Source organism: Oncorhynchus gorbuscha, unplaced genomic scaffold, assembly GCF_021184085.1.
Source record: "Oncorhynchus gorbuscha isolate QuinsamMale2020 ecotype Even-year unplaced genomic scaffold, OgorEven_v1.0 Un_scaffold_396, whole genome shotgun sequence".
NCBI classification, from domain to species: Eukaryota; Metazoa; Chordata; class Actinopteri; order Salmoniformes; family Salmonidae; genus Oncorhynchus; species Oncorhynchus gorbuscha.
Window position 1 is genome coordinate 228,287 of NW_025745243.1, and position 25,722 is coordinate 254,008.

At 45.6% G+C, this 25,722-nt stretch overlaps 2 protein-coding genes across 2 annotated transcripts in view; both read left to right on the forward strand.

Annotated features, from left to right (window-relative positions):
- Nucleotides 1–25,722, forward strand: part of LOC124018136 (trinucleotide repeat-containing gene 18 protein-like) — a 329,221-nt gene that overhangs the window by 155,376 nt on the left and 148,123 nt on the right. The gene's annotated exons all lie outside the window — the stretch shown is intronic.
- slc29a4a (solute carrier family 29 member 4a) overlaps nucleotides 1–25,722 on the forward strand; it is a 39,016-nt gene that overhangs the window by 9,016 nt on the left and 4,278 nt on the right. Inside the window, exons 3-12 of the mRNA XM_046333406.1 lie at nucleotides 501–728; nucleotides 5,401–5,485; nucleotides 5,517–5,551; nucleotides 5,997–6,110; nucleotides 9,066–9,172; nucleotides 10,545–10,566; nucleotides 17,778–17,852; nucleotides 19,641–19,909; nucleotides 22,191–22,314; nucleotides 24,309–24,496. Of these exons, the coding sequence (XP_046189362.1) occupies nucleotides 501–728; nucleotides 5,401–5,485; nucleotides 5,517–5,551; nucleotides 5,997–6,110; nucleotides 9,066–9,172; nucleotides 10,545–10,566; nucleotides 17,778–17,852; nucleotides 19,641–19,909; nucleotides 22,191–22,314; nucleotides 24,309–24,496 (1,247 nt within the window). The remainder of the gene's footprint in view (nucleotides 1–500; nucleotides 729–5,400; nucleotides 5,486–5,516; nucleotides 5,552–5,996; nucleotides 6,111–9,065; nucleotides 9,173–10,544; nucleotides 10,567–17,777; nucleotides 17,853–19,640; nucleotides 19,910–22,190; nucleotides 22,315–24,308; nucleotides 24,497–25,722) is intronic.

Here is a 25,722-nt window from a genome sequence, read left to right on the forward strand (position 1 = left end):
TCCACTGTTAGCTCTGTGTGTGTCTTGGAGGGAAGGTTGTGTAGCCTCTCCTCTCCTCTCCTCTCCTCTCCTCTCCTCTCCTCTCCTCTCCTCTCCTCTCCTCTCCTCTCCTCTCCACTGTTAGCTCTGTGTGTGTCTTGGAGGGAAGGTTGTGTAGCCTCTCCTCTCCTCTCCTCTCCAGGTGTGTGTAGCGTGTGTTTTGCAAGAAGAGTGTTCGGAGTGTGTATTCCTTTGTGTGTAGTGTACCATAATGAGCACAGCAGGAGTGGAGCGACGAAGGCCAATCCCAGCACAGACCCCTGAGGAGAGAGAGGGATGGGGCCAGACAGGGAGAGAGGAGAGAGAGGGATGGGACCAGACAGGGAGAGAGGAGAGAGAGGGATGGGACCAGACAGGGAGAGAGGAGAGAGAGGGATGGGACCAGACAGGGAGAGAGGAGAGAGAGGGATGGGACCAGACAGGGAGAGAGGAGAGAGAGGGATGGGACCAGACAGGGAGAGAGGAGAGAGAGGGATGGGACCAGACAGGGAGAGAGGAGAGAGAGGGATGGGACCAGACAGGGAGAGAGGAGAGGGAGGGGGGAGAGGGACGGGCAGGGAGGGCAGGATGGAGGGAGGGCAGAGAAACCAGTGTAGTGCAGAGTTATAGCTTCGACTCGTACCAGCTGGAGGAAGAGGAGGGGACCAAGGGAACGCCGAAGAGAGGGGTGCTGGCCCTGTCAGAGCCGAGTGAGTCTCTCTTCCTGTTTGTGTTTGTGTGTGGAGGGGTGTGTGTGTGTGTGTGTGTGAGGGTGTGGACCAGTGTGTGTGTGTGTGTGTGTGTGTGTGTGTGTGGTGTGTGTGTGGAGGGTGTGGAGGTGTGTGTGTGTGTGTGGAGGGTGTGGTGTGACAGTTGTGTGTGGAGGGTGTGTGTTTGTGTTTGTGTGTGGACCAGTGTGTGTGTGAGTGTGTGTGTGTGTGTGGGTGTGTGTGTGTGTGTGTGTGTGTGTGTGTGTGTGTGTGTGTGTGTGTGTGTGTGTGTGTGTGTGTGTGTGTGTGTGTGTGGGTGTGTGTGTGTGTGTGTGGTGTGTGTGTGGAGGGTGTGTTGTGTGTGACAGGGGCAGATGGTGTCCTAGGGACAGGGGTGTATAACTGGGGTAGGGAGGGTGTGTTGTGGGTGTTTTAGGGACAGGAGTTCAGTCCATAACTGGGGTGTCCTAGGGACAGGGGCCTCAGTATAACTGGGGTGTCCTAGGGACAGGGGCCTCAGTATAACTGGGGTGTCCTAGGGACAGGGGCCTCAGTATAACTGGGGTGTCCTAGGGACAGGGGACCTCAGTATAACTGGGGTGTCCTAGGGACAGGGGCCTCAGTATAACTGGGGTGTCCTAGGGTCAGGGGCCTCAGTATAACTGGGGTGTCCTAGGGACAGGGGCCTCAGTATAACTGTGTTACTAATTGGGTGTCCTAGGGACAGGGCCTCAGTATAACTGGGGTGTCCTAGGGTCAGGGGCCTCAGTATAACTGGGGTGTCCTAGGGACAGGGGCCTCAGTATAACTGGGGTGTCCTAGGGTCAGGGTCAGTATAACTGTACTGTTGTGTCCTAGAAACACAAGGTCAGAGATTACTGTACTGGCCTCAGTATAACTGACTGGGTGTCCTAGGGACTGTTGGGCCTCAGTATAACTGTTGGGTGTCCTAGGATTACTGTCATGAAACACAAGCTACTATTACTGTACTGTTAGGGCACAAGCATTAGATATTACTGTACTGTTGGAGCTAGAAACACAAGTGTATTTTAGTTAGATATTACTGTACTTTGGAGCTAGAAACACAAGCATTTAATTAGATATTACTGTACTGTTGGAGCTAGAAACACAAGCATTAGATATTACTGACTGTTGGAGCTAGAAACACAAGCATTAGATATTACTGTACTGTTGGAGCTAGAAACACAAGCATTAGATATTACTGACTGTTGGAGCTAGAAACACAAGCATTAGATATTACTGTACTGTTGGAGCTAGAAAACACAAGCATTAGATATTACTGTACTGTTGGAGCTAGAAAACAAGCAAGCATTAGATATTACTGACTGTTGGAGCTAGAAACACAAGCATTATATATTACTGTACTGTTGGAGCTAGAAACACAAGCATTAGATATTACTGACTGTTGGAGCTAGAAACACAAGCATTAGATATTACTGTACTGTTGGAGCTAGAAACACAAGCATTAGATATTACTGACTGTTGGAGCTAGAAACACAAGCATTAGATATTACTGTACTGTTGGAGCTAGAAACACAAGCACTATATTACTGACTGTTAGGGCTACATTAGATATTACTGTACTGTTGGAGCTAGAAACACAAGCATTATATATTACTGACTGTTGGAGCTAGAAACACAAGCATTAGATATTGATATTACTGTTACTGTTGGAGCTAGAAACACAAGCATTAGATATTACTGTACTGTTGGAGCTAGAAACACAAGCATTTTAGATATTACTGTACTGTTGGAGCTAGAAACACAAGCATTAGATATTACTGACTGTTGGAGCTAGAAACACAAGCATTAGATATTACTGTACTGTTGGAGCTAGAAACACAAGCATTAGATATTACTGTACTGTTGGAGCTAGAAACACAAGCATTAGATATTACTGTACTGTTGGAGCTAGAAACACAAGCATTAGATATTACTGTACTGTTGGAGCTAGAAACACAAGCATTAGATATTACTGACTGTTGGAGCTAGAAACACAAGCATTAGATATTACTGTACTGTTGGAGCTAGAAACACAAGCATTAGATATTACTGTACTGTTGGAGCTAGAAACACAAGCATTAGATATTACTGACTGTTGGAGCTAGAAACACAAGCATTAGATATTACTGTACTGTTGGAGCTAGAAACACAAGCATTAGATATTACTGTACTGTTGGAGCTAGAAACACAAGCATTAGATATTACTGTACTGTTGGAGCTAGAAACACAAGCATTAGATATTACTGTACTGTTGGAGCTAGAAACACAAGCATTAGATATTACTGTACTGTTGGAGCTAGAAACACAAGCATTAGATATTACTTTACTGTTGGAGCTAGAAACACAAGCATTAGATATTACTGTACTGTTGGAGCTAGAAACACAAGAATTAGATATTACTGTACTGTTGGAGCTAGAAACACAGGCATTAGATATTACTGTACTGTTGGAGCTAGAAACACAAGCATTAGATATTACTGTACTGTTGGAGCTAGAAACACAAGCATTAGATATTACTGTACTGTTGGAGCTAGAAACACAAGCATTAGATATTACTGTACTGTTGGAGCTAGAAACACAAGCATTAGATATTACTGTACTGTTGGAGCTAGAAACACAAGCATTAGATATTACTGTACTGTTGGAGCTAGAAACACAAGCATTAGATATTACTGTACTGTTGGAGCTAGAAACACAAGCATTAGATATTACTGTACTGTTGGAGCTAGAAACACAAGCATTTAGTTAGATATTACTGTACTGTTGGAGCTAGAAACACAAGCATTAGATATTACTGTACTGTTGGAGCTAGAAACACAAGCATTTAGTTAGATATTACTGTACTGTTGGAGCTAGAAACACAAGCATTAGATATTACTGTACTGTTGGAGCTAGAAACACAAGCATTAGATATTACTGTACTGTTGGAGCTAGAAACACAAGCATTAGATATTACTGTACTGTTGGAGCTAGAAACACAAGCATTATATATTACTGTACTGTTGGAGCTAGAAACACAAGCATTTAGTTAGATATTACTGTACTGTTGGAGCTAGAAACACAAGCATTAGATATTACTGTACTGTTGGAGCTAGAAACACAAGCATTAGATACTACTGTACTGTTGGAGCTAGAAACACAAGCATTTAGTTAGATATTACTGTACTGTTGGAGCTAGAACAATCATTTCCCTGCTCCTTCGATAACATTTCTCTCTCTCTGTATCTCTCTCTCTGTACTCTCTAGAAACACCCTCTCTCTCAAGCATTAGATACTACTGTACTGTTACTAGAAACACAAGTATCTCTCTGTATCTCTAGAAACACCCCTGTACTGGAGCTCTAGTATCTACTGTACTGTTCTCTGTACTACTCTGTTCTCTCTCTCTCTCATTAGATATTCTGTATCTCTGTTCTAGAAACACAAGCATTCTCTCTGTATCTCTCCCTCTCTCTCTAGAAACACAAGCATTCTCTCTGTGTTCTCTAGAAACACTCTAGATATTCTGTATCTCTACTGTACTGTTCTCATCTGTATTACTCTGTTGGAGCTCTCTCTGTCTCTCTCTCTCTCTAGATCTCTCTGTTCTCTCAAGCATTAGATCTCTCTGTTGGAGCTAGAAACACAAGCATTAGATATTACTGTCTCTCTCTACTCTCTCTCACTCTCTATTACTGTACTGTTCTCTAGAAACACCATTAGGTATTCTCTCTGTTGGAGCTAGAAACACAAGCTCTCTCTGTACTGTTCATTCTATATTACTGTACTCTCTCTCTCTGTTGGAGCCCCTCTGTACTCCTCTAGAAACACCCTCTCTCTGGAGCTAGAAACTCTCTCTCTGGAGCTCTCAAGCCCCTCTCTCTCTCTCCCCCTCTTCCTCTCTAGAAACCCATTAGATCTCTCTGTTGGAGCTAGAAACACAAGCATTAGATATTACTCTCTGTTGGAGCTAGAAACACAAGCATTCTAGATACTACTCTCTGACTTGGAGCTCTCATTAGATATTACTCTGGAGCTAGAAACACAAGCATTAGATCTCTCCCCCAAGCATTAGATCTACTACTGTTGGAGCTAGAAACCAAGCATTAGATATTACTGTACTGTTGGAGCTAGAAACACAAGCATTCTCTGGAGCTAGAAACACAAGCATTCTCTGTACTGTTCCCCATTAGATCCTCTCTCTCACCCTCTCTCTGTATCTCTCCCCCTCTCTCTCTCCCCCTCTCTCTCTCTCCCCCTCTCTCTAATCTCTCCCCTCTCTCTGTATCTCTCCCCCTCTCTCTGTATCTCTCCCCCTCTCTGTATCCTCCCCCTCTCCCCTCTCTCTAACTCTCTCTCTCTGTATCTCTCCCCCTCTCTGTATCTCTCCCCCCTCTTCCTCTCTCTCCCCCCTCTCTCTAACTCTCTCTCTCTGTATCTCTCCCCCTCTTCCCCCCCTCCCTCTTTCTCTCTCTCCCCTCTCTCTCCCCATCTCTCTCTCTCTCTCTCTCTCTCTCCCCTCCCTCTCTCTCTCTCTCCTCTCTCTCTCCCCCTCTTCTCTCTCCCCCTCTTTCTCTCTCCCAGCCTCTCTCCCCATCTCTCTCTCTCTCCTCCTCCTCTCTCTCTCCCCACCTCTTCCTCTCTCCCCCTCTTCCTCTCTCTCCGCCAGCCTTTGAGGTGCCAGTCCCTGAAGACCGTTACCATGGTATCTACTTTGCGATGCTATTGGCTGGCGTGGGCAGTCTCCTGCTTCCCAGTGTTATAACAACAGCTTCATCACCAGTGTTATAACGTGGATTACCTTCACCACAAGTTCCAGGGTAACAGCAGTCTGGCCCACCAGACACAGTGTTATAATGCTGTTGTAGAGACAGCACACACACATGCTGTTGTAGAGACACACACACACACTGTTGTAGAGACAGCAGTCTGGCCCACCAGACACCCCAGTGTTATAATGCTGTTGTAGAGACACACACACACAGTGTTATAATGCTGTTGTAGAGACAGCAGTCACCGCCAGACACAGTGTTATAACACACACAGATGACCCCAGTGTTATAATGCTGTTGTAGAGACAGCACACACACACAGAGCCCAGAAATTATAATGCTGTTGTAGAGACAGCAGTCTGGACCACCAGACGACCCCAGTGTTATAATGCTTTCTCTCTCTGTGTGTGTGTGTGTGTGTGTGTGTGTGTGTGTGTGTGTGTGTGTGTGTGTGTGTGTGTGTGTGTGTGTGTGTGTGTGTGTGTGTGTGTAGGATCCTCCATCGTGTTTGATATGAGTCTGGTGTATATCGTGGTCGCTCTTGTCGCAGTCATACTAAACAACATCCTTATGGAGAGGATCAGTCTACACACACGAATCACCGTGGGTGAGTTACCTGTTATTACCACACAGTAAACCGACCCTCCTCCCCCACCAGGTTACCTGTTATTACCACACAGTAAACCAACCCTCCTCCCCCACCAGGTTACCTGTTAATACCACACAGTAAACCAACCCTCCCCCCACCAGGTTACCTGTTAATACCACACAGTAAACCACCCTCCTCCTCCCCACCAGGTTACCTGTTATTACCACACAGTAAACCAACCCTCCTCCCCCACCAGGTTACCTGTTATTACCACACAGTAAACCAACCCTCCTCCCCCACCAGGTTACCTGTTAATACCACACAGTAAACCAACCCTCCTCCCCCACCAGGTTACCTGTTAATACCACACAGTAAACCAACCCCCCCCCCACCAGGTTACCTGCTATTACCACACAGTAAACCAACTCCTCCCCCCCACCAGGTTACCTGTTATTAAACCAACCCTCCTCCCCCACCAGGTTACCTGTTAACCAGACAGTAAACCTCCTCCTCCCCCACCAGGTTACCTGTTAATACCACACAGTAAACCTGTTATTACCCCTCCTCCTCCCCCCACCAGGTTACCTGTTATTACCAGACAGTAAACCAACCCTCCTCCCCCACCAGGTTACCTGTTATTACCACACAGTAAACCAACCCCCACCAGGTTACCTCCCAGTAAACCAACCCCTCCTCCCCCACCAGGTTACCTGTTATTACCACACAGTAAACCAACCCTCCTCCCCCACCAGGTTACCTGTTATTACCACACAGTAAACCAACCCTCCTCCCCCACCAGGTTACCTGTTAATACCACACAGTAAACCAACCCTCCTCCTCCCCCACCAGGTTACCTGTTATTACCACACAGTAAACCGTTATTACCACTCCTCCTCCCCCACCAGGTTACCTGCTATTACCACACAGTAAACCAACCCTCCTCCTCCCCCACCAGGTTACCTGCTATTACCACACAGTAAACCAACCCTCCTCCTCCCCCACCAGGTTACCTGTTATTACCACACAGTAAACCAACCCTCCTCCCCCACCAGGTTACCTGTTAATACCACACAGTAAACCAACCCTCCTCCCCCACCAGGTTACCTGTTATTACCACACAGTAAACCAACCCTCCTCCCCCACCAGGTTACCTGTTATTACCACACAGTAAACCAACCCTCCTCCTCCCCCACCAGGTTACCTGTTATTACCACACAGTAAACCAACCCCTCCTCCTCCCCCCACCAGGTTACCTGTTATTACCACACAGTAAACCAACCCTCCTCCCCCACCAGGTTACCTGTTATTACCACACAGTAAACCAACCCTCCTCCCCCACCAGGTTACCTGTTATTACCACACAGTAAACCAACCCTCCTCCCCCACCAGGTTACCTGTTATTACCACACAGTAAACCAACCCTCCTCCCCCACCAGGTTACCTGTTAATACCACACAGTAAACCAACCCTCCTCTTCCCCCACCAGGTTACCTGTTATTACCACACAGTAAACCAACCCTCCTCCTCCCCCACCAGGTTACCTGCTATTACCACACAGTAAACCAACCCTCCTCCTCCCCACCAGGTTACCTGTTATTACCACACAGTAAACCAGGTTACCCTCCTCCCCCACCAGGTTACCTGTTATTACTACACAGTAAACCAACCCTCCTCCCCCACCAGGTTACCTGTTAATACCACACAGTAAACCGACCCTCCTCCTCCCCCCACCAGGTTACCTGCTATTACCACACAGTAAACCAACCCCCTCCTCCTCCCGTAAACCAACCCTCCTCCCCCACCAGGTTACCTGTTATTACCACACAGTAAACCGACCCTCCTCCCCCACCAGGTTACCTGTTATTACTACACAGTAAACCAACCCTCCTCCCCCACCAGGTTACCTGTTATTATCACACAGTAAACCAACCCTCCTCCTCCTCCACCATGTTACCTGTTATTACCACACAGTAAACCAACCCTCCTCCCCCACCAGGTTACCTGTTATTACCACACAGTAAACCAACCCTCCTCCCCCCACCAGGTTACCTGTTAATACCACACAGTAAACCAACCCTCCTCCTCCCCCACCAGGTTACCTGTTATTACCACACAGTAAACCAACCCTCCTCCTCCCCCACCAGGTTACCTGTTATTACCACACAGTAAACCAACCCTCCTCCCCCCACCAGGTTACCTGTTATTACCACACAGTAAACCAACCCTCCTCCTCCCCCACCAGGTTACCTGTTATTACCACACAGTAAACCAACCCTCCTCCCCCACCAGGTTACCTGTTATTACCACACAGTAAACCAACTCTCCTCCTCCACCAGGTTACCTGTTATTACCACACAGTAAACCAACCTCCTCCCCCACCAGGTTAGGTTACCTGTTATTACCACACAGTAAACCAACCCTCCTCCCCCACCAGGTTACCTGTTATTACCACACAGTAAACCAACCCTCCTCCCCCACCAGGTTACCTGTTATTACCACACAGTAAACCAACCCTCCTCCTCCCCCACCAGGTTACCTGTTATTACCACACAGTAAACCAACCCTCCTCCTCCCCCACCAGGTTACCTGTTATTACCACACAGTAAACCAAACCCTCCTCCCCACCAGGTTACCTGTTATTACCACACAGTAAACCAACCCTCCTCCCCCACCAGGTTACCTGTTATTACCACACAGTAAACCAACCCCTCCTCCTCCCCCACCAGGTTACCTGTTATTACCACACAGTAAACCAACCCTCCTCCTCCCCCACCAGGTTACCTGTTATTACCACACAGTAAACCAACCCTCCTCCTCCCCCACCAGGTTACCTGTTATTACCACACAGTAAACCAACCCTCCTCCTCCCCCACCAGGTTACCTGTTATTACCACACAGTAAACCAACCCTCCTCCCCCACCAGGTTACCTGTTAATACCACACAGTAAACCAACCCTCCTCCTCCCCCACCAGGTTACCTGTTCGCTCTGAGTCCTCTGGTGTTCGTCAGCGTGTTTGATGTGTGGTTGGAATCCTTCACCACCAGACAGGCTTACATCGTCAACCTCTTCTCTGTTGGGGTGGTCTTCCCTTCCCTGGAGATGTACAGGTGTCAGATGTACAGGTACCACCCAAACACCCTTCCCTTCCCCTGTCCGTTGCCTTCAGATGTACAGGTACCACCACCCTTCCCTTCCCCTGTCCGTTGCCTTCCCAAACCACCCTTCCCTTCCCCTGTCCGTTGCCCAGATTCAGGTACCACCCAAACATGCCTTCAGATGTACAGGTACCACCCAAACACCCTTCCCTGTCCCCTACAGGTACCACCCAAACACCCTTCCCTTCCCCTGTCCGTTGCCTTCAGATGTACAGGTACCACCCAAACACCCTTCCCTTCCCCTGTCCGTTGCCTTCAGATGTACAGGTACCACCCAAACACCCTTCCCTGTCCCCTGTCCGTTGCCTTCAGATGTACAGGTACCACCCAAACACCCTTCCCTTCCCTGTCCGTTGCCTTCAGATGTACAGGTACCACCCAAACACCCTTCCCCTGTCCGTTGCCTTCAGATGTACAGGTACCACCCAAACACCCTTCCCCTTCCCCCTGTACCACCCAAACACCCTTCCCCTGTCCGTTGCCTTCAGATGTACAGGTACCACCCAAACACCCTTCCCCTGTCCCTGTTGCCTTCAGATGTACAGGTACCACCCAAACACCCTTCCCTTCCCCTGTCCGTTGCCTTCAGATGTACAGGTACCACCCAAACACCCTTCCCTTCCCCTGTCCGTTGCCTTCAGATGTACAGGTACCACCCAAACACCAGATGTACAGGTAACCCAAACCCTTCCCCTGTCCGTTGCCTTCAGATGTACAGGTACCACCCAAACACCCAAACACCCTTCCCCTGTCCGTTGCCTTCAGATGTACAGGTACCACCCAAACACCCCTTCCCCTGTCCGTTGCCCAGATGAACAGGTACCACCCAAACACCCTTCCCTTCCCCTGTCCGTTGCCACAGGTACCACCCAAACACCCTTCCCCTGTCCGTTGCCTTCAGATGTACAGGTACCACCCAAACACCCTTCCCCCCTGTCCGTTGCCTTCAGATGAACAGGTACCACCCAAACACCCTTCCCCTGTCCGTTGCCTTCAGATGTACAGGTACCACCCAAACACCTTCTTACCACCCAAACACCCTTCCCCTGTCAGATGTACAGGTACCACCCAAACACCCTTCCCTTGTCCCTTCAGATGTACAGGTACCACCCAAACACCCTTCCCTTCCCTGTCCGTTGCCTTCAGATGTACAGGTACCACCCAAACACCCTTCCCTTCCCCTGTCCGTTGCCTTCAGATGTACAGGTACCACCCAAACACCCTTCCCTTCCCCCTGTCCGTTGCCTTCAGATGTACAGGTACCACCCAAACACCCCCTTCCCCTGTCCCCTCAGTCCGTTGCCTTCAGATGTACAGGTACCACCCAAACACCCTTACCACCCAAACACCCTTCCCCCCTGTCCGTTGCCTTCAGATGAACAGGTACCACCCAAACACCCTTCCCTTCCCCTGTCCGTTGCCTTCAGATGTACAGGTACCACCCAAACACCCTTCCCCTGTCCGTTGCCTTCAGATGAACAGGTACCACCCAAACACCCTTCCCCTGTCCGTTGCCTTCCTTCAGATGTACAGGTACCACCCAAACACCCTTCCCCCCCTGTCAGATGAACGTTGCCTTCAGATGTACAGGTACCACCCAAACACCCTTCCCCTGTCCGTTGCCTTCAGATGAACAGGTACCACCCAAACACCCTTCCCTTCCCCTGTCCGTTGCCTTCAGATGTACAGGTACCACCCAAACACCCTTCCCCCCTGTCCGTTGCCTTCAGATGTACCACCCAAACAGGTACCACCCAAACACCCTTCCCTTCCCCTGTCCGTTGCCTTCAGATGTACAGGTACCACCCAAACACCCTTCCCCTTCCGTTGTCCTTCAGATGTACAGGTACCACCCAAACACCCTTCCCCTGTCCGTTGCCTTCAGATTACAGTACCACCCAAACACCCTTCCCTTCCCCAGATGTCAGGTACCACCCAAACACCCTTCCCTGTGCCTTCAGATGTACAGGTACCACCCAAACACCCTTCCCCTGTCCGTTGCCTTCAGATGTACAGGTACCACCCAAACACCCTTCCCCTGTGTTGCCTTCAGATGTACAGGTACCACCCAAAACTGTCCCCTTCCCCTGTCCGTTGCCTTCAGATGTACAGGTACCACCCAAACACCCTTCCCCCCTGTCCGTTGCCTTCAGATGTACAGGTACCACCCAAACACCCTTCCCCTGTCCGTTGCCCTACAGGTCCCAAACACCCTTCCCTTTGCCTTCAGATGTACAGGTACCACCCAAACACCCTTCCCTTCCCCTGTCCGTTGCCTTCAGATGTACCACCCAAACAGGTACCACCCAAACACCCTTCCCCTTCCTGATCCAGGTACCACCCAAACTTCCCTTCCCCTGTCCGTTGCCTCAGATGTACAGGAACCCAAACATATTTCAGAAATTACCACAAACACCCTTCCCCGTGCTTTATGATATGATAATAAGGTATTCAGTACAGTGACTACCGATTATTTAACCTTAGTTTAGTCAACTGACTGGTACATCCTGGTTATTTAACCTTAGTTTAGTCAACCTCAGATGTACTGGTACATCCTGGTTATTTAACCTTAGTTTAGTCAACTGTTGCCTTCAGATGTACAGGTACCACCCAAACACAGATGTCACATCCTGGTTATTTAACCTTAGTTTAGTCATAAGGCCTTATGTCAGTACTGACTGGTACATGTCACATCCTGGTTATTTAACCTTAGTTTAGTCAACTGACTGGTACATCCTGGTTATTTAACCTTAGTTTAGTCAACTGACTGGTACATGTCACATCCTGGTTATTTAACCTTAGTTTAGTCAACTGACTGGTACATGTCACATCCTGGTTATTTAACCTTAGTTTAGTCAACTGACTGGTACACATCCTGGTTATTTAACCTTAGTTTAGTCAACTGACTGGTACATGTCACATCCTGGTTATTTAACCTTAGTTTAGTCAACTGACTGGTACATGTCACATCCTGGTTATTTAACCTTAGTTTAGTCAACTGACTGGTACCAGTTTAGTCAACTCACATCCTGGTTATTTAACCTTAGTTTAGTCAACTGACTGGTACATCCTGGTTATTTAACCTTAGTTTAGTCAACTGACTTGACATCCTGGTTATTCTTAGTTTAGTCAACTGACTGGTACATGTCACATCCTGGTTATTTAACCTTAGTTTAGTCAACTGACTGGTACATGTCACATCCTGGTTATTTAACCTAGTTTAGTCAACTGACTGGTCACATCCTGGTTATTTAACCTTAGTTTAGTCAACTGACTGGTACATCCTGGTTATTTAACCTTAGTTTAGTCAAACTGATCCTGGTTATTTAACCTTAGTTTAGTCAACTGACTGGTCACATCCTGGTTATTTAACCTTAGTTTAGTCAACTGACTGGTACATCCTGGTTAGTTTTAACCTTCACAGTTATTTTTAGTTTAACATCCTGGTTATTTAACCTTAGTTTAGTCAACTGACTGGTACATGTCACATCCTGGTTATTTAACCTTAGTCAAGTTTAGTCAACTGACTGGTACATCCTGGTTATTTAACCTTAGTTTAGTCAACTGACTGTACATCCTGGTTATTTAACCTTAGTTTAGTCAACTGACTGGTACATCCTGGTTATTTAACCTTAGTTTAGTCAACTGACTGGTACATCCTGGTTATTTAACCTTAGTTTAGTCAACTGACTGGTACATGTCACATCCTGGTTATTTAACCTTAGTTTAGTCAACTGACTGGTACATCCTGGTTATTTAACCTTAGTTTAGTCAACTGACTGGTACATGTTACATCCTGGTTATTTAACCTTAGTTTAGTCAACTGACTGGTACATCCTGGTTATTTAACCTTAGTTTAGTCAACTGACTGGTACATGTCACATTTAACCCTGTTTAGTATTTACACCTTAGTTTAGTCAACTGACTGGTACACTGGTTATTTCCTGTACATGTGACACCCTGGTTATTTAACCTTAGTTTAGTCAACTGACTGGTACATGTCACATCCTGGTTATTTAACCTTAGTTTAGTCAACTGACTGGTACATCCTGGTTATTTAACCTTAGTTTAGTCAACTGACTGGTACATGTCACATCCTGGTTATTTAACCTTAGTTTAGTCAACTGACTGGTACATCCTGGTTATTTAACCTTAGTTTAGTCAACTGACTGGTACATCCTGGTTATTTAACCTTAGTTTAGTCAACTGACTGGTACATGTCACATCCTGGTTATTTAACCTTAGTTTAGCAACTGACTGGTCAACTGATGGTACATGTCACATCCTGGTTATTTAACCTTAGTTTAGTCAACTGACTGGTACATGTCACATCCTGGTTATTTAACCTTAGTTTAGTCAACTGACTGGTACATGTCACATCCTGGTTATTTAACCTTAGTTTAGTACATCCTGGTTATTTAACCTTAGTTTAGTCAACTGACTGGTACATGTCACATCCTGGTTATTTAACCTTAGTTTAGTCAACTGACTGGTACATCCTGGTTATTTAACCTTAGTTTAGTCAACTGACTGGTACATCCTGGTTATTTAACCTTAGTTTAGTCAACTGACTGGTACATCCTGGTTATTTAACCTTAGTTTAGTCAACTGACTGGTACATCCTGGTTATTTAACCTTAGTTTAGTCAACTGACTGGTACATGTCACATCCTGGTTATTTAACCTTAGTTTAGTCAACTGACTGGTACATCCTGGTTATTTAACCTTAGTTTAGTCAACTGACTGGTACATGTCACATCCTGGTTATTTAACCTTAGTTTAGTCAACTGACTGGTACATGTCACATCCTGGTTATTTAACCTTAGTTTAGTCAACTGACTGGTACATGTCACATCCTGGTTATTTAACCTTAGTTTAGTCAACTGACTGGTACATGTCACATCCTGGTTATTTAACCTTAGTTTAGTCAACTGACTGGTACATGTCACATCCTGGTTATTTAACCTTAGTTTAGTCAACTGACTGGTACATGTGACATCCTGGTTATTTAACCTTAGTTTAGTCAACTGACTGGTACATCCTGGTTATTTAACCTTAGTTTAGTCAACTGACTGGTACATCCTGGTTATTTAACCTTAGTTTAGTCAACTGACTGGTACATCCTGGTTATTTAACCTTAGTTTAGTCAACTGACTGGTACATCCTGGTTATTTAACCTTAGTTTAGTCAACTGACTGGTACATGTCACATCCTGGTTATTTAACCTTAGTGTAGTCAACTGACTGGTACATCCTGGTTATTTAACCTTAGTTTAGTCAACTGACTGGTACATGTCACATCCTGGTTATTTAACCTTAGTTTAGTCAACTGACTGGTACATGTCACATCCTGGTTATTTAACCTTAGTTTAGTCAACTGACTGGTACATGTCACATCCTGGTTATTTAACCTTAGTTTAGTCAACTGACTGGTACATGTCACATCCTGGTTATTTAACCTTAGTTTAGTCAACTGACTGGTACATGTCACATCCTGGTTATTTAACCTTAGTTTAGTCAACTGACTGGTACATGTCACATCCTGGTTATTTAACCTTAGTTTAGTCAACTGACTGGTACATCCTGGTTATTTAACCTTAGTTTAGTCAACTGACTGGTACATGTGACATCCTGGTTATTTAACCTTAGTTTAGTCAACTGACTGGTACATGTCACATCCTGGTTATTTAACCTTAGTTTAGTCAACTGACTGGTACATCCTGGTTATTTAACCTTAGTTTAGTCAACTGACTGGTACATGTCACATCCTGGTTATTTAACCTTAGTTTAGTCAACTGACTGGTACATCCTGGTTATTTAACCTTAGTTTAGTCAACTGACTGGTACATGTGACATCCTGGTTATTTAACCTTAGTTTAGTCAACTGACTGGTACATTTCACATCCTGGTTATTTAACCTTAGTTTAGTCAACTGACTGGTACATGTCACATCCTGGTTATTTAACCTTAGTTTAGTCAACTGACTGGTACATGTCACATCCTGGTTATTTAACCTTAGTTTAGTCAACTGACTGGTACATCCTGGTTATTTAACCTTAGTTTAGTCAACTGACTGGTACATGTGACATCCTGGTTATTTAACCTTAGTTTAGTCAACTGACTGGTACATCCTGGTTATTTAACCTTAGTTTAGTCAACTGACTGGTACATCCTGGTTATTTAACCTTAGTTTAGTCAACTGACTGGTACATCCTGGTTATTTAACCTTAGTTTAGTCAACTGACTGGTACATCCTGGTTATTTAACCTTAGTTTAGTCAACTGACTGGTACATTTACATTACATTTAAGTCATTTAGCAGACGCTCTTATCCAGAGTCACATCCTGGTTATTTAACCTTAGTTTAGTCAACTGACTGGTACATCCTGGTTATTTAACCTTAGTTTAGTCAACTGACTGGTACATGTGGCATCCTGGTTATTTAACCTTAGTTTAGTCAACTGACTGGCACATCCTGGTTATTTAACCTTAGTTTAGTCAACTGACTGGTACATCCTGGTTATTTAACCTTAGTTTAGTCAACTGACTGGTACATGTGACACCCTGGTTATTTAACCTTAGTTTAGTCAACTGACTGGCACATCCTGGTTATTTAACCTTAGTTTAGTCAACTGACTGGTACATCCTGGTTATTTAACCTTAGTTTAGTCAACTGACTGGTACATGTCACATCCTGGTTATTTAACCTTAGTTTAGTCAACTGACTGGTACATGTCACATCCTGGTTATTTAACACCCTGCTCTCTGTCTCTCTCTTTATCCTTTTTCAAACTGAACCTTAGCTAAGGAGGCTCTTATAGCCCTGGGGGAGGAGGCTCTTATAGCCCTGGGATAAGGAGGCTCTTATAGCCCTGGGATAATGAGGCTCTTATAGCCCTGGGGGAGGAGGCTCTTATAGCCCTGGGGGAGGAGGCTCTTATAGCCCTGGGGGAGGAGGCTCTTATAGCCCTGGGGGAGGAGGCCCTTATAGCCCTGGGGGAGGAGGCCCTTATAGCCCTGGGGGAGGAGGCCCTTATAGCCCTGGGCGAAGGAGGCTCTTATATCATTGGGGGAAGGAGGCTCTGAGCCCTGGGGGGGAGGCTCTTAGCCCTGGGTGAAGGAGGCTCTTCTTAGGCTCTTAGCCCTGGGTGAAGGAGGCCCTTATAGCCCTGGGGGAGGAGGCTCTTAGCCCTGGGTGAAGGAGGCTCTTATAGTCCTGGGGGAGGAGGCTCTTAGCCCTGGGTGAAGGAGGCTCTTATAGTCCTGGGGGAGGAGGCTCTTAGCCCTGGGTGGAGGAGGCTCTTAGCCCTGGGTGGAGGAGGAGGCTCTTAGCCCTGGGATAAGGAGGCTCTTAGCCCTGGGTGAAGGAGGCTCTTAGCCCTGGGATAAGGAGGCTCTTAGCCCTGGGATAAGGAGGCTCTTAGCCCTGGGTGGAGGAGGCTCTTAGCCCTGGGTGGAGGAGGCTCTTAGCCCTGGGATAAGGAGGCTCTTAGCCCTGGGTGGAGGAGGCTCTTAGCCCTGGGTGGAGGAGGCTCTTAGCCCTGGGTGGAGGAGGCTCTTAGCCCTGGGCGAAGGAGGCTCTTAGCCCTGGGCGAAGGAGGCTCTTAGCCCTGGGATAAGGAGGCTCTTAGCCCTGGGTGGAGTAGGATCTTAGCCCTGGGTGGAGGAGGCTCTTAGCCCTGGGTGGAGGAGGCTCTTAGCCCTGGGTGGAGGAGGAGGCTCTTAGCCCTGGGATAAGGAGGCTCTTAGCCCTGGGTGAAGGAGGCTCTTAGCCCTGGGATAAGGAGGCTCTTAGCCCTGGGATAAGGAGGCTCTTAGCCCTGGGTGGAGGAGGCTCTTAGCCCTGGGTGGAGGAGGCTCTTAGCTGTAGAATACCAGTGTGAATCCTTATCCCAGGGCTGTAGAATACCGGAGTGAATCCTTATCCCATGGCTTTAGAATACCAGTGTGAATCCTTATCCCATAGAATACCCTTATGGGGCTTTAGAATACCAGTGTGAATCCTTATCCCAGGGCTGTAGAATACCAGTGTGAATCCTTATCCCGGGGCTTTAGAATACCAGTGTGAATCCTTATCCCGGGGCTTTAGAATACCAGTGTGAATCCTTATCCCAGGGCTTTAGAATACCAGTGTGAATCCTTATCCCAGGGCTTTAGAATAACCGTGTGAATCCTTATCCCAGGGCTGTAGAATAACAGTGTGAATCCTTAGCCCCAGGGCTTTAGAATACCAGTGTGAATCCTTATCCCAGGGCTTTAGAATAACAGTGTGAATCCTTATCCCAGGGCTTTAGAATACCAGTGTGAATCCTTATCCCAGGGCTGTAGAATACCAGTGTGAATCCTTATCCCCAGGGCTGTAGAATACCAGTGTGAATCCTTATCCCATGGCTGTAGAATACCAGTGTGAATCCTTATCTCAGGGCTTTAGAATACCAGTGTGAATCCTTATCCCAGGGCTTTAGAATACCAGTGTATACGAACAATGCAGTGTGAAAAGGCCTTTTGTGTTTGCATTTGTCCTCCCTCAGTGCAGCAGTCCAGTTTCTATGGTTACATGGGGATGCTGCCCAAGAGATACACACAGGGGGTGATGACTGGAGAAAGTAAGAGCTGTCATCTTCGTTATATTACTGTATATTCTATACATCTTCATTATATTACTGTATAGAATATACATCTTCATTATATTCTATACCTCTTCATTATATTACTGTATATTCAATGCATCTTCATTATATTACTGTATATTCTATACCTCTTCGTTATATTACTGTATATTCTATACATCTTCATTATATTACTCTATATTCAATGCATCTTCATTATATTACTGTATATTCTATACATCTTCATTATCTTACTGTATATTACATACATCTTCAGTATATTACTGTATATTCTATACATCTTCATTATCATACTGTATATTCTATACATCTTCATTATATTACTGTATATTCTATACATCTTCATTATATTACATACATCTTCAGTATATTACTGTATATTCTATGCATCTTTGTTATATTACTGTATATTCTATGCATCTTTGTTATATTCTATATTCTATACCTCTTCATTATATTACTGTATATTCTATACATCTTCATTATATTACTGTATATTCTATACATCTTCATTATATTACTGTATATTCTATACATCTTCAGTATATTACTGTATATTCTATGCATCTTTGTTATATTACTGTATATTCTATGCATCTTTGTTATATTACTGTATATTCTATACATCTTCATTATATTACTGTATATTCTATACATCTTCATTATATTACTGTATATTCTATACATCTTCATTATATTACTGTATATTCTATACATCTTCAGTATATTACTGTATATTCTATGCATCTTTGTTATATTACTGTATATTCTATGCATCTTTGTTATATTACTGTATATTCTATACATCTTCATTATATTACATACATCTTCAGTATATTACTGTATATTCTATACATCTTTGTTATATTACTGTATATTCTATGCATCTTTGTTATATTACTGTATATTCTATACATCTTCATTATATTACATACATTTGTAAGTCGCTCTGGATAAGAGCGTCTGCTAAATGACTTAAATGTAAATGTAAATGTATTACTGTATATTCTATGCATCTTTGTTATATTACTGTATATTCTATACATCTTCATTATATTACATACATCTTCAGTATATTACTGTATATTCTATACATCTTTGTTATATTACTGTATATTCTATGCATCTTTGTTATATTACTGTATATTCTATACATCTTCATTATATTACTGTATATTCTATACATCTTCATTATATTACTGTATATTCTATACATCTTCATTATATTACTGTATATTCTATACATCTTCATTATATTACTGTATATTCTATACATCTTCATTATATTACTGTATATTCTATACATCTTCATTATATTACTGTATATTCTATACATCTTCATTATATTCTATACATCTTCATTATATTACTGTATATTCTATACATTTATAGGCTACACTTGTAGTCTATTGCCAGACCATTTGACAGAACTGGATGTCATAAGGTGAATGCACCAATTTGTAAGTCGCTCTGGATAAGAGCGTCTGCTAAATGACTTAAATGTAATGTAAATGTAAATTGTAATCATAACACAGACAGTTTATTTATTTCAATACATTTTTGCGTCATAGGCCTACCCATTGTAAATTACTTGTTGAGCACGGCTTAGAACGCTTCTCAACCAATCACAATGCTTGTCATATCTCTGAGTCATATCTTCACTAATCCTCTCCTCTCTCTCTCTCTCTCTCTCTCTCTCTCTCTCTCTCTCTCTCTCTCTCTCTCTCTCTCTCTCCTCTCCTCTCCTCTCCTCCCTCTCTCCAGGTACAGCAGGTGTAATCATCTCTCTGAGTCGTATCTTCACTAAACTCCTGATCAGTAACGAGAGGATAAACACACTCATCTTCTTCCTGGTGTCCATCACCATGGAGATGATCTGCTTCCTTCTCCACCTCATTGTCCGTCGCTCACGATTCGTCCTTTACTACACAGGCCCCACCCACCGGGGTAACAGCCTGGGGAAAGGTCATGACATTGGGTCGGAGGTCAGCGGGACAGGATACAGGGTTCACCACGACGTCACTACAGAGGAAGTAAGATTTGTAAGTCAGTCTAGATCTGGGGTGAGAGTGGTTCTATAGGATAATCAGGTAGAGTGGTTCTATGGGATAATCAGGTAGAGTGGTTCTATGGGATAATCAGGTAGAGTGGTTCTATGGGATAATCAGGTAGAGTGGTGGATAATCAGGTAGAGTGGTGGATAATCAGGTAGAGTGGTTCTATGGGATAATCAGATAGAGTGGTTCTATGGGATAATCAGGTAGAGTGGTGGGATAATCAGGTAGAGTGGTTCTATGGGATAATCAGGTAGAGTGGTGGATAATCAGGTAGAGTGGTGGATAATCAGGTAGAGTGGTGGATAATCAGGTAGAGTGGTTCTATGGGATAATCAGGTAGAGTGGTTCTATGGGATAATCAGGTAGAGTGGTTCTATGGGATAATCAGGTAGAGTGGTGGATAATCAGGTAGAGTGGTGGATAATCAGGTAGAGTGGTTATATGGGATAATCAGGTAGAGTGGTTTTTATGGGATAATCAGGTAGAGTGGTGGATAATCAGGTAGAGTGGTGGATAATCAGGTAGAGTGGTTCTATGGGATAATCAGGTAGAGTGGTTCTATGGGATAATCAGGTAGAGTGGTTTTTATGGGATAATCAGGTAGAGTGGTGGATAATCAGGTAGAGTGGTGGATAATCAGGTAGAGTGGTGGATAATCAGGTAGAGTGGTGGATAATCAGGTAGAGTGGTTCTATGGGATAATCAGGTAGAGTGGTTCTATGGGATAATCAGGTAGAGTGGTTCTATGGGATAATCAGGTAGAGTGGTTCTATGGGATAATCAGGTAGAGTGGTTCTATGGGATAATCAGGTAGAGTGGTTCTATGGGATAATCAGGTAGAGTGGTTCTATGGGATAATCAGGTAGAGTGGTTTTTATGGGATAATCAGGTAGAGTGGTGGATAATCAGATAGAGTGGTGGATAATCAGGTAGAGTGGTTCTATGGGATAATCAGGTAGAGTGGTTCTATGGGATAATCAGGTAGAGTGGTTCTATGGGATAATCAGGTAGAGTGGTGGATAATCAGGTAGAGTGGTTCTATGGGATAATCAGGTAGAGTGGTTCTATGGGATAATCAGGTAGAGTGGTTCTATGGGATAATCAGGTAGAGTGGTTCTATGGGATAATCAGGTAGAGTGGTGGATAATCAGGTAGAGTGGTGGATAATCAGGTAGAGTGGTTCTATGGGATAATCAGGTAGAGTGGTTATATGGGATAATCAAGTAGAGTTGTGGGATAATCAGGTAGAGTGGTGGATAATCAGGTAGAGTGGTTCTTCTGGCCTTGAGCCCTGCTGCAACTTATGGAGCAGAGGATAGGATAAAGTAATCCTTCTCACCCCCCCCTTTAAGATTTAGATGCACTATTGTAAAGTGACTGTTCCACTGGATGTCATAAGGTGAATGCACCAATTTGTAAGTCGCTCTGGATAAGAGCGTCTGCTAAATGACTTAAATGTAAATGTAAATGTAAGAAAAGAGAGAGGGTGTGTCTCTCTATTACTAATGGCATTTCGGCATATTGCCACAACATGCTGAACACACACACACACGCTGAATATCTACGGGACCTGGTTGACCTGGACACGTTGGGGTTCAGGTGATAGGCTGAATATCTACGGGACCTGGTTGACCTGACAATGATAGGCTGAATATCTACGGGACCTGGTTGACCTGGACACGTTGGGGTTCAGGTGATAGGCTGAATATCTACGGGACCTGGTTGACCTGACACGTTGGGGTTCAGGTGATAGGCTGAATATCTACGGGACCTGGTTGACCTGGACACGTTGGGGTTCAGGTGATAGGCTGAATATCTACGGGACCTGGTTGACCTGACACGTTGGGGTTCAGGTGATAGGCTGAATATCTACGGGACCTGGTTGACCTGGACACGTTGGGGTTCAGGTGATAGGCTGAATATCTACGGGACCTGGTTGACCTGACACGTTGGGGTTCAGGTGATAGGCTGAATATCTACGGGACCTGGTTGACTTGACACGTTGGGGTTCAGGTGATAGGCTGAATATCTACGGGACCTGGTTGACCTGGACACGTTGGGGTTCAGGTGATAGGCTGAATATCTACGGGACCTGGTTGACCTGGACATGTTGGGGTTCAGGTGATAGGCTGAATATCTACGGGACCTGGTTAACCTGTTAATCAAGGCTGACCCTTGATTATTCACTCCAGAGGAAACCAGGAGAGGAGAAGAGACAAGGAGACAAGGAGGTTATGAAGTGTTTGTCTCATCTCAGGGTAACGGAGTGGTGGCGACGAAGTCGCCATCTGATGATGTCACAGATGAGTTCACAGGAGGGACGTACGTTCGGTTTGGAGTTCCTAAAGACAAGATCCGGAGAAGCTGGCCTGGACTACGAGGTAACAACCACATCTATACCTGTCTGTCTGTCTGTCTGTCTGTCTGTCTGTCTGTCTGTCTGTCTGTCTGTCTGTCTGTCTGTCTGTCTGTCTGTCTGTCTGTCTGTCTGTCTGTCTGTCTGTCTGTCTGTCTGTCTGTCTGTCTGTGTCTGTCTGTCTGTCTGTCTGTCTGTCTGTCTGTCTGTCTGTCTGTCTGTCTGTCTGTCTGTCTGTCTGTCTGTCTGTCTGTCTGTCTGTCTGTCTGTCTGTCTGTCTGTCTGTCTGTCTGTCTGTCTGTCTGTCTGTCTGTCTGTCTGTCTGTCTGTCTGTCTGTCCTGTCCTGTCCCTGTCCTGTTTTGACGCTTTGCCTGTTTGATGGTTCGTCGCAGGGCATAGCAGGATTTCTTGTAAGCTTCTGGGTTACAGTCCCACTCCTTGAAAGCGGCAACTCTAACCTTTACCTCAGTGCGGATGTTGCCTGTAATCCATGGCTTCTGGTTGGGGTATGTACGTACGGTCACTGTGGGGACGACGTCATCGATGCACTGATGAAGCCAGTGACTGATGTGGTGTATTCCTCAATGTCATCGGAAGAATCCCGGCACATGTTCCAGTCTGTGATAGAAAAACAGTCCTGTAGTTTAGCATCTGCTTCATCTGACCACTTTTTTATTAACCGAGTCACTGGTGCTTCCTGCCTTAATTTTAGCATGTCAGCAGGAATCAGGAAGATAATTATGGTCAGATTTACCAAAAAAAAAAAAAAATTATTTTACCTTTATTTAACCAGGCAAGTCAGTTAAGAACATATTCTTATTTTCAATGACGGCCTGGGAACAGTGGGTTAACTGCCTGTTCAGGGGCAGAACGACAGATTTGTACCTTGTCAGCTTGGGGGTTTGAACTTGCAACCTTCCGGTTACTAGTCCAACGCTCTGACCACTAGGCTACGCTGCCGCCCCAATGGAGGGTGAGGGAGAGCTTTGTATGCATCTCTGTGTGTAAAGGTGGTCCAGAGCTTTTTCCCTCTGGTTGCACATTTAACATGTTGATAGAGATTTGGTAAATCACTATTTAAGTTTCCCTGCATTAAAGTCTCCGGCCACTAGGAGGCGCCGCAGTCTGGGTGAGTGGTTTCCTGTTTGCCTATTTCCTGATACAGCTGAGTGCGGTCTTAGTGCCGGTGTGTCTGTGGTGGCACATAAACAGCCCTCAGCCTCTGACTTGGTCCTGTCTTGCCAACAGCAACTCAGATGTGACCTCTTTTATGCACGAATGATTTGCTGATTGAACAATTGTGCAAAGAAGTTTTGCACACGTGCAGAAGAGGTTCATGGGAGTTTAATTTTTTTTTTGTATCAGCAGTGACCAAATGTTTTAATTTGGTTTGACATCATTTTGCTCAACTGAGTTTTGTATCTTTTGTAGAGAGTTGTGTGTTTACTGTTTTGGGAAACAAAATGTGCTTAGCATTTGCATTGTGTGTGTGAAAACAAAGACAAATGACTTAGAGTTTATCACCAAGTAATACTGTCATTAGGTTGTGATGGAGAAGGGTTCCACCCCAGTTTCATTCAAAGTGTCTTAGCGATCTGGAGAAACTGTAATGTCGAATGAGTAGTGTGCTTGTAAACACAATGATTCTACCCAATGCTTGTACACTACGGATACCAACAGCATTCCTCTTCCCTCGTTCCCCCTCTCTTCTCTTCTCACCCCCTCCTTTTTCCCTTCTCCTCCTCCCTCTCCTCCCCTCTCCCTCATCCCCCTCCACTCCCTTCTCCCCTCCCTCTCCTCTCCTCCCCTCTCCCTCTCCCTCTCCTCCCCTCTCCCTCATCCCCCTCCACTCCCTCTCCCTCATCCCCCTCCACTCCCTTCTCCACCCTCCCTCCCTCCTCCCCTCTCCCTCATCCCCCTCCACTCCCTTTTCCCCATCCCCCTCCCTCTCCTCCCCTCCCCCTTCTCCACCCCCCTCCCCCTCCACCCCCTCCCTCCTCCTCTTCTCTCCCCTTCAGATATGTTTCTTCACAGGTACATCGTTGCCAGAGTGATCTGGGCCCACATGTTGTCTATAGCAGTGACCTATAGCATCACTCTGTGTCTGTTTCCTGGTCTGGAATCAGAGATACGCAACCCAACCCTGGGGGAGTGGCTACCTATACTCATCATGGCCACATTCAACATGGCCGACTTCGTAGGCAAGGTCAGTTTACTTGTCCAGTGTTCTCAAACCTCTCCTTGGGGACCCCCAGTGTTCCAAACCTCTCCTTGGGGACCCCCAGTGTTCCAAACCTCTCCTCGGGGACCCCCAGTGTTCCAAGGAGAGGTTTGGAACACTGGGGGTCCCCAAGGAGAGGTTTGGAACACTGGGGGTCCCCAAGGAGAGGTTTGGAACACTGGGGGTCCCCAAGGAGAGGTTTGGAACACTGGGGGTCCCCAAGGAGAGGTTTGGAACACTGGGGGTCCCCAAGGAGAGGTTTGGAACACTGGGGGTCCCCAAGGAGAGGTTTGGAACACTGGGGGATCCCCAAGGATGGAGGTTTGGAACACTGGGGGTCCCCAAGGAGAGGTTTGGAACACTGGGGGTCCCCAAGGAGAGGTTTGGAACAACTGGATGGATGGATGAATGGATGGTAGGAATGTAGATAGATGGATGGTAGGAATGTAGATTGATAGATGGATGATGGATAAATGGATGGATGATGGATGGATGGATGGTAGGAAAGTATATAGATGGATGGATGGATGGATGGATGGATGGTAGGAATGTATATAGATGGATGGATGGATGGATGGATGGTAGGAATGTAGATAGATGGATGGATGATGGATGGCTGATAGTAGGAATGTAGATGGATGGATGGATGGATGAGTAGGTAGGTAGATCAGTCGATGGATGGATGATGGATAGATGGATGGATGGATGGATAGATGGATGGATTATGGATGGATGATGGCTCGGTAGATGGATGATGGATAGATGGATGGGTGGGTGGGTAGATGGATGGATTATGGATGGATGATGGCTCGGTAGATGGATGATGGATAGATGGATGGATGGGTGGGTAGATGGATGATGGATGGATGGATGGATGGTAGATGGATGATGGATGGATGGATAGGTAGATGGATGGATAGGTAGATGGATGGGTAGATGGATGGATGGATGGGTAGATGGATGATGGATAGGTAGATGGATGGGTAGATGGATGGGTAGATGGATGATGGATAGGTAGATGGATGGGTAGATGGATGGATGGATGGGTAGATGGATGATGGATAGGTAGATGGATGGGTAGATGGATGGATGGATGGATGGATAGATGGATGGATGGGTAGATGGATGGATTATGGATGGATGATGGCTGGGTAGATGGATGGATGGGTGGGTGGGTGGATGGGTAGATGGATGGATGGATGGGTGGGTGG